Source organism: Balaenoptera physalus, assembly GCF_965194825.1.
Source record: "Balaenoptera physalus genome assembly, chromosome: 2".
In the NCBI taxonomy this organism is placed as follows: domain Eukaryota; kingdom Metazoa; phylum Chordata; class Mammalia; order Artiodactyla; family Balaenopteridae; genus Balaenoptera; species Balaenoptera physalus.
The window spans coordinates 112,474,231-112,491,488 of NC_138883.1; the positions used below are offsets into that span (position 1 = coordinate 112,474,231).

At 53.6% G+C, this 17,258-nt stretch overlaps 1 protein-coding gene and 1 long non-coding RNA gene across 11 annotated transcripts in view; one reads left to right on the plus strand and one right to left on the minus strand.

The window, feature by feature from the left end:
* MAP2K5 (mitogen-activated protein kinase kinase 5) overlaps positions 1 to 5,316 on the plus strand; it is a 260,908-nt gene extending 255,592 nt beyond the window's left edge. For all 6 annotated transcript variants that reach the window (XM_082447422.1, XM_082447424.1, XM_082447421.1 and 3 more), the window contains one exon: positions 4,867 to 5,316. In XM_082447422.1, the coding sequence (XP_082303548.1) occupies positions 4,867 to 4,971 (105 nt within the window). In that variant the 3' untranslated portion in view covers positions 4,972 to 5,316. The remainder of the gene's footprint in view (positions 1 to 4,866) is intronic.
* Positions 1 to 17,258, minus strand: part of LOC309654304 — a 56,083-nt gene that overhangs the window by 21,616 nt on the left and 17,209 nt on the right. The gene's annotated exons all lie outside the window — the stretch shown is intronic.

Genomic DNA, 17,258 nt, shown 5'->3' on the forward strand with positions numbered 1-17,258 from the left:
GGAAGGACAGCGTAATGGCTGAGGCTCAGGCTCTGGAGACAGCACCACATTCAGGCGCCATGGTCTTGGACAGATTCCTTAATCTTTCTGTGCTTTAGCTTCCTCATCTATAAAACAGGCATAATATAATACTTAATAGATTTACTGAGTATTAAATAAATTACTGGATTGTGCCTGACACAGCTTTGAGCAGGGAGGACACAGTTTGCCTTTTTGCCACTGTCATTTCAGTTTGCCAGTTAAAAATTACTAGTTAAAAATAATGTACCATATATTCTTTTAAAAAGTAGGAATTTAAAACTCACTGTGCCCGCCCCCAGTGAGCAGAGTAGTGTGGTGTCCTCCGCTGGGTTCAGCCCTTAACCCTGCCACTTTCTGGCTCTGTGACCTTGCCCCAGGTCACATTTATTGGCGTCTCGGTCTCCTTTGTGTGTAAAGGGGGTGATGGGTGGGTTCCGGGCCACGCAAGGCAGCCGGGGCCTGGCCCACAAAAAGGGCTCGATGAATAGATGCAGACAGAGAGGACAGGCAGGTCACTTTTTCCTGCCTCAGGCCCACGGCCAACTGAGGGCCTGCGACCTGCCAGGCGCTGCAGCGGGCGGGCAGCCACGCCAGCAAGTCCTTACATGATTCACATGCAGGAAGTTCTGTAGGAGGTTATACGGGAGAAGAAACTATGGAGACCCCAAATAGGTAAATTCCTATTTGGGAAGAAACTCGAAGCCCAACTAAGGGCAGAGAGTGAGGTGTCAGTGAACGAGCACTGGCCTGGGAGACCAGACACATCAACCTCAGGCTTTACTTCTCCGCAGCAGGCTCGGAGCGTCCACCTCCTGCCCACACCGTGGGCCCCTGGACCCCTCCTCTCCCTGCCCGCTTTGGCAGAAGCATGGCGCGCTGTCCACATGGGGAGGGTCCTGCCATCAGTCATCAGGAAGGCACCTCATCACGATGACACGGGTGGGCAAAAGTTAGGGACGTTATTACAGAAGGAGAGGGCCAAACTCTAGCGAAGCCCTGAAGGCTAGTGCCCAAGTGAAGGAGGGTGTACTGAACACTCTAGTTTCTCTTCACAGGTTAGTGCACGGGCACGATCTGCCCCTCGGCCCCGTGGTGGGAGGTCTGCACCCGGTGATGCCACCGGCTTTGGTTGTTGTTGACTCATCTCTCTCACTCTCCCCTGTGCCCGCCTTTTGGATCCATCCTACGTCTTCCAGTGCCATCCTTTTCCCTTCATTATGTCTCCACCTTCTGTGGCGAAGTTTGTGGGCCATTATACTTCAACCCTCGCCAGTTTAATTGTTGCAATTGGCCCTGAGAGAATTCGGGAAATGAAAGTGGCTCCCGCTGCCTGGTGACGAGGCCAGTGAGATCATTCAGCGGCTCCAGCCTGCACGCGCCCTGCCAGCCTCTGCGGAGTGACCGCTGACACACTCTCCATGTGGGTGGCAGAGGCCTGGGTGTCTGGGGCAGTCACCTGGGGCGGAGGGTGCTCTTGACAAGCAGCATGTGGGTGTCCTGGCTCCGAGGAGATGGGCCACGCCATGCTCCCGCTGATCCTTGGAGCCTGAGGGGGCTGCGAGTTTGTCCACATCTGGATTTCTCTGCCTAGGGGGAGATGTGCATTTACCCAGATGCAGAGGAGGGTCTGGCTGCAGGGGGCTGCAGCCCTCTCCGGACCACACAGAGACCCCCAGAAGGGCTGTGAGGTCAGCTCTCCGGTTGCAGGTGCAGGAGAGCATGTAGTCCTGAGCGTGGCATTTGGAGTCAAGAGACCCACGTTGTGGTTGCAGCCCAGCCCTCGCTTGCGTGACTTCACACAGGTCCCTGAGTGTCTGTCTCCTCATCTGCAAGGGGGCCGTGTGCGCCTCCAGAGTGAGCGTGGGGATCGGTGGGAAAATGAGAACAAAGCCCTTGGCAAGGGCCTGGCACACAGCACTCAGTCCATGGTGCTGGACTCGGTATTATCCGGTGTGCAGTTTCCATCGGTCTCCAGGCATCTGGCTGTTGCAGGCATCTGCTCGGGCCTGTCAGGAGCCACCTAGGAATTCAGGCACCTCAGGGTGGCCGAGTGATCTTCATGCTTTTCCCAGAACTGTCCATCAGATTTCATTTGCTCATTAAACTCACGAGGAGTGCCTGCATCGTGTGCGTCACGGGACTGGAGGAGTGTCCACTGTACTCCAGGGAGGAAAGGGAGCACGTGCGCTGTCAGGGTCACAGGGGATGCGGTCAAGCCCTGAGAACGTACCAGAGTAGCAGCCAGAAGCTGCAGCACTTAACCAGTCACGTCCCCTCCCCGGTGCTCAGTTTCCTTTTCTGTAAAATGGGGTGACAGTATACTTTCCCTGCTTCCCACCCAGGGCTGATGGGAGGGCGCAGAGTCAAGTAAGAGTGATCTGCCACCCTGACACCACTCTCCCAGGATGTCCCAGGGGTGACACAGGGGTCAGGACCTGCCATCTCAGTCCCCCTCTGGCCAGGTAGGCCTGAATCCCATGGCAGAAATAAGGCAAGGGGGAATTGCAATCTGGCTCTGCCTACTGCAGCTCAGCCCAGGGAGCACCGCAGGCAGTAGGTTTGGGTTATAGAGACTTGTGATCCAGTCGCAGCTCTGGGAGATGGGGCAGGTCACCCGTGACCTCTGTTTCCTCATCTGCAAAGTGGAGATGATTGTGCCCACCTACGTGACTTAGTGTCTCCACCCCAGACCGTGAGGTGTGCATGGACACTGTAGGCAGAGATGCTGCCAGGCTGTCATGGCCCCCGGGGTCTCCAGTGCCATCTCAGCTCCTGTTTGCCTCTGTACAACTCTCCATGTTCTCACTCCCCACATACTGGCTTTCTCTGTGTGCCCAGTCAGATGGGGGACCAGGCAGCCTACAGCTCCCATATTCTCCTGTCACAGCCCAGGATGCCTAGAGAGGCTGGCGTCTCCCCTCCATCTCTGTCTCTGCCTCTGTCTCTCTCTCCTGTCTTTCTCCCTCTGTGATTCCCCTTCTCATTCCCCCCGCAAACCCATCAACAGTGGCTGGGGACAAAACCACTTGTCTCGGTCACTCCCGTGCAGGGTGGTGTAAAGCATCAGGGGTACACAGGAGATGGGGGTCACTTCCCAGTCAGGGAGGACAGGAAAGGGGCAGAGTCGCCACCAGAGCGGTGGATGCTGACCCTCTCCTCGTCCGCCTCCCGGTGCACCTGGGCGAAATGCCTCCTGCAGTGTAGCCAGCAGCCTTCCTGTAACTGGAGGAACGCTGCACTCTCCCCTCCTGTGGTTCCGCTCTGCTTGTTCCTGAACAGATGATAACAGAGATGGAGCATATGGCCCCCAAAGTCACCGGGCATTCTGGGAAAGTGACACTGTGCCACCCCGGGCTTCAGGGGAGGGGCCCATCGGCTCCTGAGCACAGCTTCTCCCTTTGTTCTTCGGCTCCTGAGCACAGCTTCTCCCTTTGTTCTTCAGAAGGGCACAAGGTCACCTCCTCTGAGCCTCCTGAAAAGGAAATGTGCTCACTGACTTCAAGAAGAATCCCCTCTATCTAGGCACTGATTTAGGCAGGCACACATAAGGTGAGATGATATGTGTCGGGGTGGGGGACATATGAGAGCCAAGATAGAGTCCCTCTTGGGCCTCTCCCACCTCAGCCTCCCCTCAGGCTTGTGCTGCCTGCGGGACACCCGCCCGACCTGACCTCCCGCGCCCTCCCCAGCCTGGTCCTTGACTGCTCCCACACACAGTGGGGTCTGGGCATCCGAGCCCTGGCCCCGTCCCTCCTGGCTCTGTGATGAGCTCATCAGGAAAGCTGCCTCGAAAGCCCCGCCTGGCCAGAGGGGAGGCAGAGGGGGCCCAAGAAGGGCTCAGAAAGCAGGAGGGAGCAGGGAATTCGGGAGCTCCCTTCTGGGAGCTGGATGGCTGAAGCGGGAGGGAGAGAAGGAGCAGGGGGGACTTGGGGAGATGGTAGCGGTGAGCCCCCCATGCCCTCTGCTCGCCCAGCATGGCTCCCTCAGTCTCAGGCTACAAAGTTTTTGGTAGGAGAGGAGGCTGCCAGGTGCGCATCCCTTAGCAGAGATGCACTTGGAGAAGAGGAGGGAAGAGAATGCTTTCCAGTTTTCCTTTCACCTTTGACCTGTGGCCAGGGTGATCCCATGGCTGCCCCTGCGTTTTTCTGACCTTTCCTGGGAACTCCCAAGGAGGCCCTAAGATTGTGAGGAGGAATCTTGTCTCTTCAGGACAGCTGGGGAGGGGGCTGACTAAATATAACCTGGCCTGCCTGTGAGCTAAGTAGGTTAGAGCCTGAGGGGCCACACGGAGGCTGTAGCGCCCCTCCAGAGTCCGGTCCCCAGCCCCCAGCTTCTCACCACGAACCAGCACATCCGTCCTCCCCCGACACGTTTGCCTTCCCTCCACTCGCAGATTGTTCATAGGAGGGCTGGAGACAAAGAAGAAAACGGGGGTTGACGTAGCCCCTGATGAGATGATTCTCTGGTCTCTGGGCAGCAACTTGATAGGAACGCTGGCAGCTCCGGTGCCAGGCCTTGCCTGCCAGCTGTTGGAGTGATGCTGGGCTGAGGAAGGGCCAGGCAGTGTGGAGTTAAGATAGGCTCACACCCTTGGGGATCTTTCAGGCTGGTTGGAGTTTCAGGAGAAGGTAGCCAAGCACCAGGCAGAATGTGAGGTTTGCAGCGAGTGCTCTAGACAGGCATGTCATTGCTCCACCTTGGGCCTCAGTCATCTAGGCTGTGAAATGGGGCTGAAGCTGCCCTCACCTCACAGGGCTGTTGGGGAAGACTGAAAACAGGGCTTGGAAAGTGATGACGTGCAGAGTCTGGGGAATGCCTGTCACAGTTTCCTCCTCTTCCCCACAGGGCCACCCATTCATCGTTCAGTTCAACGATGGAAATGCCACCGTGGTGTCCATGTGGGTGTGCAGGGCACTGGAGGAGAGGCGGAGCCAGCAGGGCCCCCCCTGAGGCTGCAGTGTGATGCTGAAAGCCCAGGACTGGTCACCAAGGGGAAAACGTGCCTGTTGTGCCCTTCGTTTGCTGTCCGCACCAGAAGAGCTTTGCTGGACTCACCTTCGACTCCGCTGGCAGATGACCTTGCCTAGGGAGCCCTCAAGGGTGGCCAACCCCTGCAGGGCAAGCCCTCGCCCCCCCTTGGGTCTGGAGGCCTGACTGGCAGGGTGGGTAGAGGGGTTGGGGCATCGAGAAGAGAGGCCCCTACGCCCTTGCTCCTCTTCCTTTTTCCTGACATTCTCCTTTGTAAAGGGTCAGGCCCCGTCAGTATCGCTGATGGGAATAAAAGTATTACTGCTTTGTGGCTGCCCACCGCCAGGAGGGTTGTGCTGTGCAGAGGGTCTGTTGCCCAACCAGGGCTGGGAGCGGCGCAGGGATATGTGTGGCAGTGCCAGCCCCCCAGGAGTGCTTCCTGCAGTTCCGTGACAAGGCCCGCAGCCCGGCCCATTTGACAGGTAAAAAACTGAGGCGTGGAGGTCCCTGAACCAAGTCCCACGGCAAAGAGCGGCCAAGCAAGCACTAGAGCTAAGATCTCAGGACCCACGTCATGTGCCCCTTGCTGGGCTGGAGTTTGTCCCCACACTCAAGGGCCAGGCAGTCCCAGCAGCAGCTCCAGCTCCAACACAGTGATCTGATCTGGGGCCGTGGGTGAGGAAGGAGACCAAGAGCTGGAAAGAAGCCTGGGGTGGTTCTGAGAGGCCCTCCTTCCCTCCCACCCCACACCCCACCACCAGCTCCTCTCTACAGCAAGCTGGCCCTCACTGCCCTTGACGCCACGCCCAGGGAACCTCGCTCACCTCGGGCCATTCACAGCCATCCTGTTAGGTAATCCTCTCCATCACCGCCAGGTAAGTGTGTTACCCCCATTTTACAGGTGAGGAACCGAGGCTCAGAGAGGCTTGGGTTGCACTTGGAGGTCTAAGTGGCGTCCTGACGCATCCAAAAGCAAACTCCTACGCCATGCACGCATCCAGAACCTCCTGCACCACTTTCCCGTCTCCATCCCCCCGGTGCCCACTCCAACATACTGGGACTTGGCCTTGCCTCCTTTCTTTCTCTTTCACACCGCACATATAGCCTACCTGGAAGTCCTGCTGTCTTTACCTTCAAACTGCATTGATTCCACCACTTCCCATCCTCATCCAAGGCACCACCTCTGGACCCCTGCAACACACTCCTACCAGGCACCTGCCCCTGCAGTCTATTCTTCACACGGCCACTAGAGGGAGCCAGATAAAACAAGGCAGATCCTGGCCCTCCCCGCTTAGAACCTCCAGGGGCTCCAGCTCACTCAGAAAACAAGACAAAGACCCAGCAATGGCCTGTGTGACCCTATACAGTCTGCCCCCGTTATCTCTGACCTCAACACCCATCACCCCCAACTCTCACTCTACTCCAGCCACCTGACCACCTTACTGACCCTTGAACATCCAGGGACACTCCCCAACTCAGGGCCACAGCAGAGACACCTAGCTGACCCCCAAATGTTCATGCTCTCTCCATAGTGTAGGGCTGTGGGGAAGCTGCTACCCAGCCCCAGACCAGCTCTCCCCATCCCCCTTGCATTTAACAGGGGCCTTGTGGCTAGTTCTCATCAATTGAAGCAGATGGTAGGTTGCTTCCTGGCCAAGAAGCTTAAAATGCAGATGTGCCTTCTGTGTTACATGTTTCTCCATCCTCCTGCTAAATGGAAAAATGACTATAGTGGGAGGTGCGGGAGGCTGAAGTCCAAAAGGAAGGAGCCTGAATCTTTGAATCACCCGTTGGAGGAACATGCTGCCCCCAGGAACCCCTGCACTGGACTGTTAAATGAGCTGGAACTAAACTATTTTGCGTTTATGTTACTGGCAGCTAGTATTATGCCATCTAACATAGACCTTCATACCGGGTGCAGGACATTCTTTCTCCAAGTATCCACATGACTCACTTCTGTCCCATTCAGGACTTTGTTCATATGGCATCTCAGTGAGTCCTGACGTGACTGCTCTATTTAAAATCACAACCCGCCCACACCTGCCCCCTGGGACTCATGTTCCCCTTGCCTGTACCACTGTCCTCCATTGCATTTGTTACAAACCACTAATTGTACTCGTTTATTTTATCTGCCATCTCCTCCCTTCCCCTCCTCCCCATTAGAATGTACGCTGCACAAGGGCAGAGATTCTGGTCTGTTTTCTTCATGTGGCATCCACCCCTCCGGTGCCAAGAACAGAGCCTGGCGTCATAGGTGCCCAGTAAATGTGGCCTGAGTGGAGACTGGCTGGACTGTGGTTCCCAGCACTGCTCAGCCCTTTGCCCATGAAGGGCTCAGCCCATGTGAGGCATCCTTTTGTTTCCTGGGGCAGAGTTGTCATGTTCTTGGTAACACTTTGCAAGGTGGTACAGGCCTCCAGCTGCCCCTGGGCCTGAGGCAGAGCACCTGCCGCATCCCTGGGGCTGGGAGGTCACAGGATTAGATGAGGCCCAGGCCATCGAGGCTGCTGGTCCCCAGGTCAGTGCCCAGGGCAGGGAGAGCTTCACGGAGCATGTGTTGTGGACTTTTTGAGGAGGAGACGCTCCCCAGAGGGGCCTCCCCAGCCCAGAACATGAACCAGCCACCACCCAGACGTGAAGTTCATTCTTGATTTGAGAAGATTCACCCAGCCAGCCTGTTATCCCCAAATCCCAAACCAGGGGAGGGAGGGAAGATAATCAGGCATCCCATGCAAGCACTGTGCTGAGGGCTTACTTTATCTACCTGTTTAATCTCTGCAGCAATCACATGAGGTAGGAGGTATTATTTAATCTGCCCGTTTTACAGATGGAGAAACCAAAGCACAGAGAGGCTAAGAGACTTGCCCAAGGACACCCAGCAAGTAAGTAGCAAAGTACCGTTTGGAACTCAGAGCCGTTCTCTTAACCATGGCTCCAGAAGTCAGTTCCACAAGCACTACATATGTAACACGTGAGCGCTCACACACATACCCTGTCCTCAGGAACTCTGGTGTGCAAAGATACTATATCAATACCTTTGGAGTGGGGCCCAGGGGTCTGCTCTGTGGCCACCCCCAGGACACAGAGGCAGAGCGCCCTCCACTGGCACTGAGAAACACTGCTCTGGAGGGCTCATCAAGGCCCTGGACCTGGAGACCAGCTTCCAGGATGACCTTGGACAAAGCATGTCTCCATCTGAGCCTCAGTTTCCTCTTTGGTAAATGCAGGAGTTGATCCCACTGAGTCCTGGAGTTCCTCCCAGCCCTGATGTTCCAGAACAGGGGTTCTAACCTTTTGGGGCCATGGACCTCCACAAGTGTCCCACAGAAGTGACAGACCCTCACCCCAGAATAACATGCACCCACACGCTTGCACACACAGTTTTGTCCACAACTTAGGGTTCATGGAGCCCTGGAACCCACTCACTCGTGGACTCCACGTCTAGAGCCCCAGCTTTGGGGCGGCCCTCAAGGTCTGAGTTTCCCTTGGGTTCAGTCTTGGGAAGATGGGGAGCTGGGCGACCCCTGAGGGGTTCTCCTGCAAAGAGCCCTCTGGCTGACAGGCAGGGCCCTCTTTGGCCTATTTAGGCTCGGTCATCCCCCCAGTCACCCTTGACAGCCCCAAGGCCAAGCCGCCCTTGCCCTGAGGGGTCATGGAGGACTGAGACCTGGAACACGGAGGGACAGGAATGAGCTCTCCCCTCTGCCCAGAGTGACACCTCACCCACCGTCACCCTGCCCGTGCAGCCAACCTCCACTCCTCCCTTGAGGCCCCTCTCAAACAGCACGTCCTCTTGGAAGCTTCTCTGGTACAGATGTGAGCCCCCTGAGGGTCTGACTCATCACCCCAGGACCTGGCCAGGGCGGCACATGGCAGGTGCTCTGAGTGTGGGAGGGCTGGGGGGCTGGAAGGGTCAGGCCCGCAGGCCCCTCCCCAGGGCTTGTCACTATCCTGTTCTGGTCTCTCACTCCAACCCTCAGAGACACCCATTTGCCTGCTAACCAGGACATCCAGGAGACCAGACCCCCACGGGATGCAGCCTCGGGCCTCAGACCCTGAAGCCTGGAGGGGGTTGTTTCTGGGACAGGTCAGTCGTCATGGAGCCCGCAGTTCACACTGGGAGGTGGGTGCCACCCGAGCTTGGAGGCAAGGAGTGCCCTCAGCACTCAGCCCGCTGGACCTTCCTTGTCCTGCCCTTGGTTTTCCCAGCTGGGAAGTATGGGTTACAGGACCCCAGGGCTTTGGAGATGCTCCAAGAAGGCAATGGGGACAGGGAGGAAGGGTGGGACCCTTGTTCCCCACATGTGGTCAGACAAAGGCCTTGTGGCCCAAAGCAGTGTGACCCAGAGCTGAGCCCAGCCCATTTGGGGGTTGTCAGGCCAGTGCAAGATGGGCTGGGTGCCGTAACCCAGCTGAGGAAGCCATGGGTGCCCTGCCTGCAGACCAAGAACCTGGGGCCTTGCACTTGAGCTGAACAGACCTGAATCTTTGGGGGGAAGGCATGTGCTTCCAGATCTCTGCACACTCAGTGCTGAAGGCCAGAATATAACCTCAAAGGGAGGCCCTGGGATGGTGCCAGGCATGCAGGCAGGCAGCTCCGCAGACCCCCTCTATCGTACAGGGTGGTTAGATGGGGATGGACAGCTGCCTCCACGTGGGCTGGGGGAACCCAGTGAGGGTCATGATGCTGCCTCAAAGATGTCTTCCATCCCCACTGACTGCTGCCCAAATTCCCCACTGGAGCTTCGTCCTGTAGCTAAGTCCGGGCCCTATTAGGTTGGGAGCCTGTGTTCATAGAGTACAGGGAGGGTGGGGAGAGAGGCAGTGCCAGGCAAGGCTGCAGAAGAGCATGAAACAACAGAAGCAGGAGGGCAAGAAGGGAGCCAGCGCCAACAGCCCACAGCAGCCCAGGCAGCCAGCGGGGTCCTGACTCCACACTCGAGGCCAGGTGGGCTCCCAAGGCTGTACTGGGTCCAGGTCCCAACCTCCTCATAGAGGGGCTGGGGTGCTTTCCCTTCAAGCAGCCAGAAATGGCTCAGTCTAACCACAGGTGGGAGGCTGAGGCCAGGATCAGTTGTGAGGGGCTTGTGGAGAAGGCCAACAGCTGTGGTGATACGGGACAAGGGTGGGGAGCCCAGGCAGGTGGAAGCAGGAAATGGCCCAGGACGCAGCCCCCAAGCCTGGTCCTTGTGGGCGCAGGATGCTGGTGCAAGGGAGGGGGAGCAGAAGGGAGATGGGAGGAGGTCACCAGCCCTCGGTGGCAGAGCTGGGTTCTGATGGCACTTCCTGGTTTTGTCATGACTCCTTTCCGGTTGGCAGAAACCGTGTCCTGATCCACCCAAGATGCCCGTAACCTAAGAGACAGGCAGGTGGGTGCGGCTGGCAATGGGTGGGACCCTGCAGGAGGCAGCCAGGTGGAGTCCCGGAGACAGCCTGGGCTGGCACACTTTATAATCCAAGATGGATCATAAAGTGGGGCGGGGGGAGCCAGCAGAGCCCAGGCCTCGTAATGACAAATTTTCTGCTGAACAACTACAAATATTCGCCGTAACTTTGGACAGAGTCTGAAAAAGACTCTGTTTCCTCCCTTGGCGGTATCATTTGTCTTGTTTTGAAGCCACGAGATTGCAGGGACGAACTTATAGACTAAAGTTTGTCTTAATTGCTGTGGTGTCACCACCTCTCTGGCGGATAACAACACAATGAACAAGTCGATGGGGCTGAGCCCTCCAGGTCCTTCTTCTAAAGTGAGACAAATTTCCCTCCTTTGAGCCCAACAGTCCATCGGCAGCTCTGTCATTTATTTATCCCCCTAACAGTTTGCGTTAACTTGCAAGGGATAAAAAGTCTCTCCTGCCCTCAGACTTAGTTAAAAGCATCCAGTCAGGCTGCATTGCTGGTTCTTCCCCAAAATTTGCCTTTGATCTTTCCCCCATTTGGGGAGGTGGGTAGTAGGGAGAGCAATGGGGTGCACACTGAGAAAAGCAGTGAGGGTGGCAGGATGAGAAAAGAGCATGGAGGGTCCCCGGAGTTCCAGTGTCCAGATCACTTTAGTTCTGAGAAAGAGGAGAAATAGTGCTGTCTTGCAGTATCAGCTGGGCATGGCACACTGCCTTCACACTCGCCTTGGTTGTTCCTCCCAGCACCCCTGCAAAGGCAGGGGCATGGTTGCCCCACCTCTGTCTCCTACTGCACGTTCCCATCACAGCGGGTGATACTCTACTCCTTGAATGAGCTGAGCCCTTTCTGCCTGTGAGCCATTCATTGCACAGGCTGTTCCCTCAGCCCCGGACACCTTTCCCCGCCACCCTTTTTCTCCTGCCCAACTCCTACTCATCTTCCAAGGCTCAGCTGAAATGCTCTGGGAAGGCCTTTTCTGACACCCACCCACCCTGGATCCCCGTCACCGCCCGACCTCACTGTTTTGTCCTCATTGCTTTTCTTGCACCGTCTGTCTGCCTTTTTCAAGTGAGAGCCCCAAGAAGGCAGGAGCTGGGGCACTGCCTGGCATTCAGGAGATGCTTAAGAATTAGTGATTAAATAAATGGAGGGGAGGCTGGCAGGGCTGGTAGGGCTTCAGAGAACTTAGTGACCCGGCCTCCATCATCCCCCCATCTGGGAGCAAGACCCGAAGTTAACACTGCACAGCTGTGGAGTGTAGGTGCTCTTCAATCTCCTATTGTTCTGCATTTTCCTAATATAATGCAACAAACGTATTATTTTTATAATAAAAATAATTTGTTTTAAAGGTATTTTAAATCTCTTGGTCAGCAAGGCAGTGGGAGAGGCAGCATTCAACGTGAGTTCTTCTGACACCCAAATGGAACCCTTCTCCTCCTCCCCCCGCCCTCCATGGCCTCCTGGACCCCTTTTTGGCAATCCTGCGTGGGAGGCAGCAGAATGTAGCATTGAAAGGCATGGGCTTGGAGTCACACAGACCTGGGCCCGAGTCCTGGTTCCTCCACTGACTCGCTGTGTGACCCTGGGCAGGATGCCTAACCTCTCTGGAAAGGCCTGTTTCCTCATTGGTAAAATGGGGTAACAAGAGTGTCCACCTAATGGGTTGTTGGTGTCATTATTGAATCATCCTCCTTGCTGACCATGACATGCACGAAACACTTCCAAAGGGCTGGTTTCCTCCCGCCTCCTCCTGCAGGCACCCCTGCCCCACATATGCACAGACCCACACAGCCACTCCTCAATCCCTGTGACTTCCCCACTTTTTCATCTGCCCCCTGCCCTTCAGGTCTGGAGAAGGACAAATGATGAGGATAAGACACATCACCGCCAGCGAGGGACACTGCACATTTGGCGTGAGGGCCTGGCATGGGCATTCTGGCCTCTAATGGCAGTGCCTGTGGGTGACCACAATGCTCCCCACCAGTGTGTTCCTCAGCCCACACCCAGGCCTGCCTTGGCTTCCCCAGGAGGTTTGTGCAGCTCAGGGCAATAGCTCCAGGCTCAGCCCAAGACATTGGGCCAGCCTTTGCCCAATGGGGGCAAAGCTCTGGATTCCAGGCAGTAGCTCAGGAGGCTGAGGGTGGGGACAGAAGTGCCCCCACCTGGATGCACACATGCTCTCATCCACATGCTGTAATCATCAAGTTCCCGCATACACTCCAGCTTCCCAGGGCCTCTTTTTTGAGAGACAACTGTAGTAGGCAGAATATGACAGCCCCCCAAAGATAGTCACATCCTGACACCCAGAATCTGTCAATATATACATATATTACAGGGCAAAGGGGAATTAAGATTCTTATTCACCTGACTTTAAAGATTATCCTGGGACTTCCCTGGTGGTGCAGTGGTTAAGAATCCACCTGCCAATGCAGGGCACACGGGTCCGAGCCCTGGTCCGGGAAGATCCCACATGCCGCGGAGCAACTAAGCCCGTGCGCCACAACTACTGAGCCCGCGCACCTAGAGCCCGTGCTCCACAACAAGAGAAACCACTGCAATGAGAAGCCCTCGCACCGCAACGAAGAGTAGCCCCCGCTCACCGCAACTAGAGAAAGCCCACACACAGCAACGAAGACCCAACACAGCCAAAAAATTAATTAATTAATAACAAAAATAATTAAGTTTAAAAAAAAAAGATTTTCCTGGATTATCCAGGTCAGCCCAGTGTAATTATAAGGGTCCTTTAAAGTGGAAGAGGGATGGGGCTCCCCTGGTGGCCAGTGGTTGAGACTCCACGCTTCCACTGCAGGGGGCGCAGGTTCGATCCCTGATGGGGGAAGTTCCACCTGCTGTGAGGTGCAGCAAAAATGAAGAGGGAAGCACAGGCAGAGAGATTTGAAGATGCTACACTGCTGGCTTTGAAGAAGGACCCAGGAGCCAAGGAATGCAGGTGGCCTCTAGAAGTTGGAAAGGGTAAGGAAATGGATTCTCCCTAGAGCCTCCAGAAGGAATGCAGCCCCGCTAATGCCTTGATTTTAGCCCAGTGAAACCCATTTCTAACTTCTGACCTCCAGAATTATAGAATAATATCAATACATTTGTGTTGTTTTAAAACACTGTGGTAGTTACGGCAGCAATAGGAAACTAAATGTCTCCTCTTCATTTTCCAGCCCAGGCTGTCCCAAATGCCTTTGGAATACGCTGTTCCTTGCGTACAGCCCTTTACAGTTTACAAAGCCCATATTCCAGGCCCCCATCCTCAGCTGCCCTCCCCACTCACCAGCCTTTGCCCGCTCTCCTTCTCTCTCCCTCCCTCCCCCTACCTCTCCCAGCACCATGCACCCAGCACCACCAACTCCCATTCTCCAAAAGTCAGTTTCCCTCCTCCAGCTCCACTCCCCTCCCCATTTCCCTCCCCAACAGGGCTCAGAACTCAGCCTCCTTGAGCCCTGGAGGCTGACCCTTATAGGGCCTCAGTCATCTCAGTACCAAGGACTAGGGACTCCCCCCAGGGCCCAGTAGAGACTCTGAAGACAGTATTTATTCATCAGATCCTTCCTCAGCACCTCCTGTGTTCCAGGAGCTGGGGACACAGTAGGGATCAAAGCAAACTAGTCCCTGCACTCTGGAACCTCAGTTTCCTCAACTGCAAACTGGGGATAATAATATCTACTGTGCAGGGTTATTGTGAAGATTAGAAATGCATTTATGACAAACGTCTAGCACAGTAGATAACATAACAGAAAATAAGTAATAGCTATTATTATCATAAGTATTAGCCTTTAGGTGTGATTCATTCATTTCCTTGTAGTCTCTGATGTGTGGGGAGGTACAACTACAAAAAATTAAAATAAAAATAAAATAATAAAGCAGGGTAAAGGGATAGAGAGGGACAGGATTAGGGCTGGGGTGGAGCAGTGGTATTGGGAGGAGGGTCACTTTCCTATTTCCATTGATACCAGCTAAGAAAACTGGAGCCCCCACTGTGTGCCAGGCCCTGGGCTGGGGCCCCTCATATCATTTAGTTCTGCCAACATTCCTGTGATGCCAGCATGCCCATTTCATGATTGAGGAAGCTGAGGTTCAGAGAGGTGAAGCAATTCACCCAAAGCCACACAGCCAGGAAGTAGTAGCCATAAGATTTAAACCCAGATCTGTCTGAGGTGAAGGCTGGTCCCTCAGCAACAGCTGTCTCCCTGTAAGATGCAGACTAGGTTCTTTCAGAACTCTCGCTCCACTAAGAGACATGGAACACTCCATTGTCACTTCATCCCAGACCGTGTCGTAATAAAGGCATATGCCACATACATCAGGAGGCAGAGGAAGAAGAGAATTATCAGTGGGGGAAGAGGGAACACCTCAACAATATTTGCGGAGGAATGACTGGTTCCTGATTCCTGAGCAGTGAGCTTCCATTTGCATCTGCAGAGGGAGGAGGCTGGCTGGGCCCCCCCTCTCTGGAGAGGCCCCATCTCTCCTGGAGAAAGGAAGATAGTCATTTCTCCAGACCAGAAAAGCCAGTGGGGTGCCAAGACAATTTAATGGGGAGAGGATAATATTTTCAACAAATGGTGCTCTGGCAACTGCATATCTGTATGCAAAAGAATAAATTTGGATCCCTACCTCCTATCAGACACAAAAAATTAACTGTAAATGGAACAGAGACCTAAATGTAGGAGCTAAAACTATAAAGGTCTTAGAAGAAAACATAGCAGTAAATCTTATGACCTTGGGTTCAGCAAAGTCTTCTCAGTTTTGACACCAAAAGCACGAGCAGCAAAAAATAAAAGAGAGAAATTGGACATCATCAAAATTAAAAACAAAAGACATCATTAGAAAGTGAAAAGACAACTCACAGGGCAGGAGAAGATATTTGCAAATTACGTATCTGATAAGGGACTTGTATCTAGAATATATAAAGAACTCTTTCAATTTAATAATAAAAATACAAACAATCCAGTTGAAAAAGTGGCCAAAGGATCTGAATAAACATTTCTCGAAAGATGTACAAATGGCTAATAAGCACATGAAAAAGATGCTCAAAATCATTACACAGCAGAGAAATACAAGCCAAAACCACAGTGAGATACCATTTCACACCCACTAGAATGGTATAATAAAAAAAATAATAATAAAAAGTGCTGTCAAAGATGTGGAGAAATCAGAGCCCTCATACATTACTGGTGAGAATATAAAATGGTGCAGTGCTTTGGAAAACCAGTCTGGCAATTCCTTAAAAAAAGATAAACATAGAGTTACCATGTGACCTGACAATTCTACACCTAGTATGTACCCAAGGGAAATGAAAACATACAGTCACACAAAAATTTGTACATTAATGTTCATTGCAACTTCATTCAAAATAGCCAAAAAGTAGACACAACCCAAATATTCACCAGTGGATGAAAAAACAAAATGTGGATATCCATACAATGGAATATTATTTGTCAATAAAAAGGAATGAAGTACTGATAGATGCTACTACATGGATGAACCTTAAAAACATGCTCAGTGAAAGAAGCCAGACACAAAAGACCATATATTGTACATTTCCAATTATATGAGAAGTCCAGAATAGGCAAAGAGGAAGTAGATTAATGGTTGCCAGGGTCTGGGGGAGGGTGGGAAGATGGGGTGATATCTAATGGGTATGGGTTTCTCTTTGGGGTGATGAAAATATTCTAAAATTGATAGTGGTGATGGGGTACAATTCTTTGAATACACGAAAAACCATTGAACTGTGTGCACTTTCAATATGTGAATTACATCTCAATAAAGCTCAGCCTGTCCCAGCAAGCAGACTGAACTCCACCGATGTTCAGGCAGCTGTCCAGAATTGATCTGAGGCCGTCAGGGAAGGGGAACTCACAGATATTGTGTACCTACTCTGTGCCATCTGCTTTGTGCAAGGCTGGGACTATGAGGAGAATTTTCAGGAGCCTGAGAGTGAATCCCTGCTTAAATTGTGCACCCGAGGCACTCAATCTAGTCCCAGACCTGGCTATGCGCCATACACCCAGCACCTTATTTAATCCTTATGACATCCTTGTGGGACCCAGGATATCCCTGACCCTGTAAGGCCAGGAACTATTTTACAGATGCAAGTTTGGAGACTCAAACAGAGCAGAACTGGGATTTGAACCCAAGCCTTGCTGAGTCCAGAGTCTGTTCTCTTTCCAGCCCCTCCCCCCACCATGTTGTGTGGAGGAAGCCCTGGGAAGGAAGCCCTTGCTACCAGGGAGCGCTCAGCAAGCCTGCCAGCTGCTCCCCACCTGCCTGCCAGAGCCCATTCCCCCCCTCCTGTGAGAACCAGCCTTCAGCCTTCAGAGGCTCTGCCTGAGTAGCCTTGCCTGAATCTGTGTGGAGGCTGAGAATCCCAAGACCTTCCTAGACATCACCAGGAAGCATAGAACCTACAACTCTTGAAGAACCTGATTGGCCACTAGACAACAAGGGCACCGTTCAATCACTATGGCCAGCAAATCTGGTCACAGCCCTTCCACTCAAATGTTGTTCACTTATTCATTTAACTAACATGTTGAGCACCAACTGTGTGCTAGACCTTGTTCTAAGCCCTGGGAATACAGCAGCAAACAAAACATTCCAGTGGGAGAGACAGAAAACACGCACAAACAAATCAGGAAATATTAACCAGTGAACAATCCAATGAAGAAAATAAGATAGCATCAGACAGACAGGAGTGAGGGGTCCGGGCAAGCAGACAGGCTTAGAGGAGGGTCAGTGTAGTGTCCAGGAGAGTCCTCTGGGGCTTCTGAAAGGCAGGCACTGAGGAGAGAAATGAAGGTAGCCTGCTCTGTGGGGCGGAAGCCTCTAAGGGCCATTGAATTTTCTTCCTGTGTGTTCCTTGG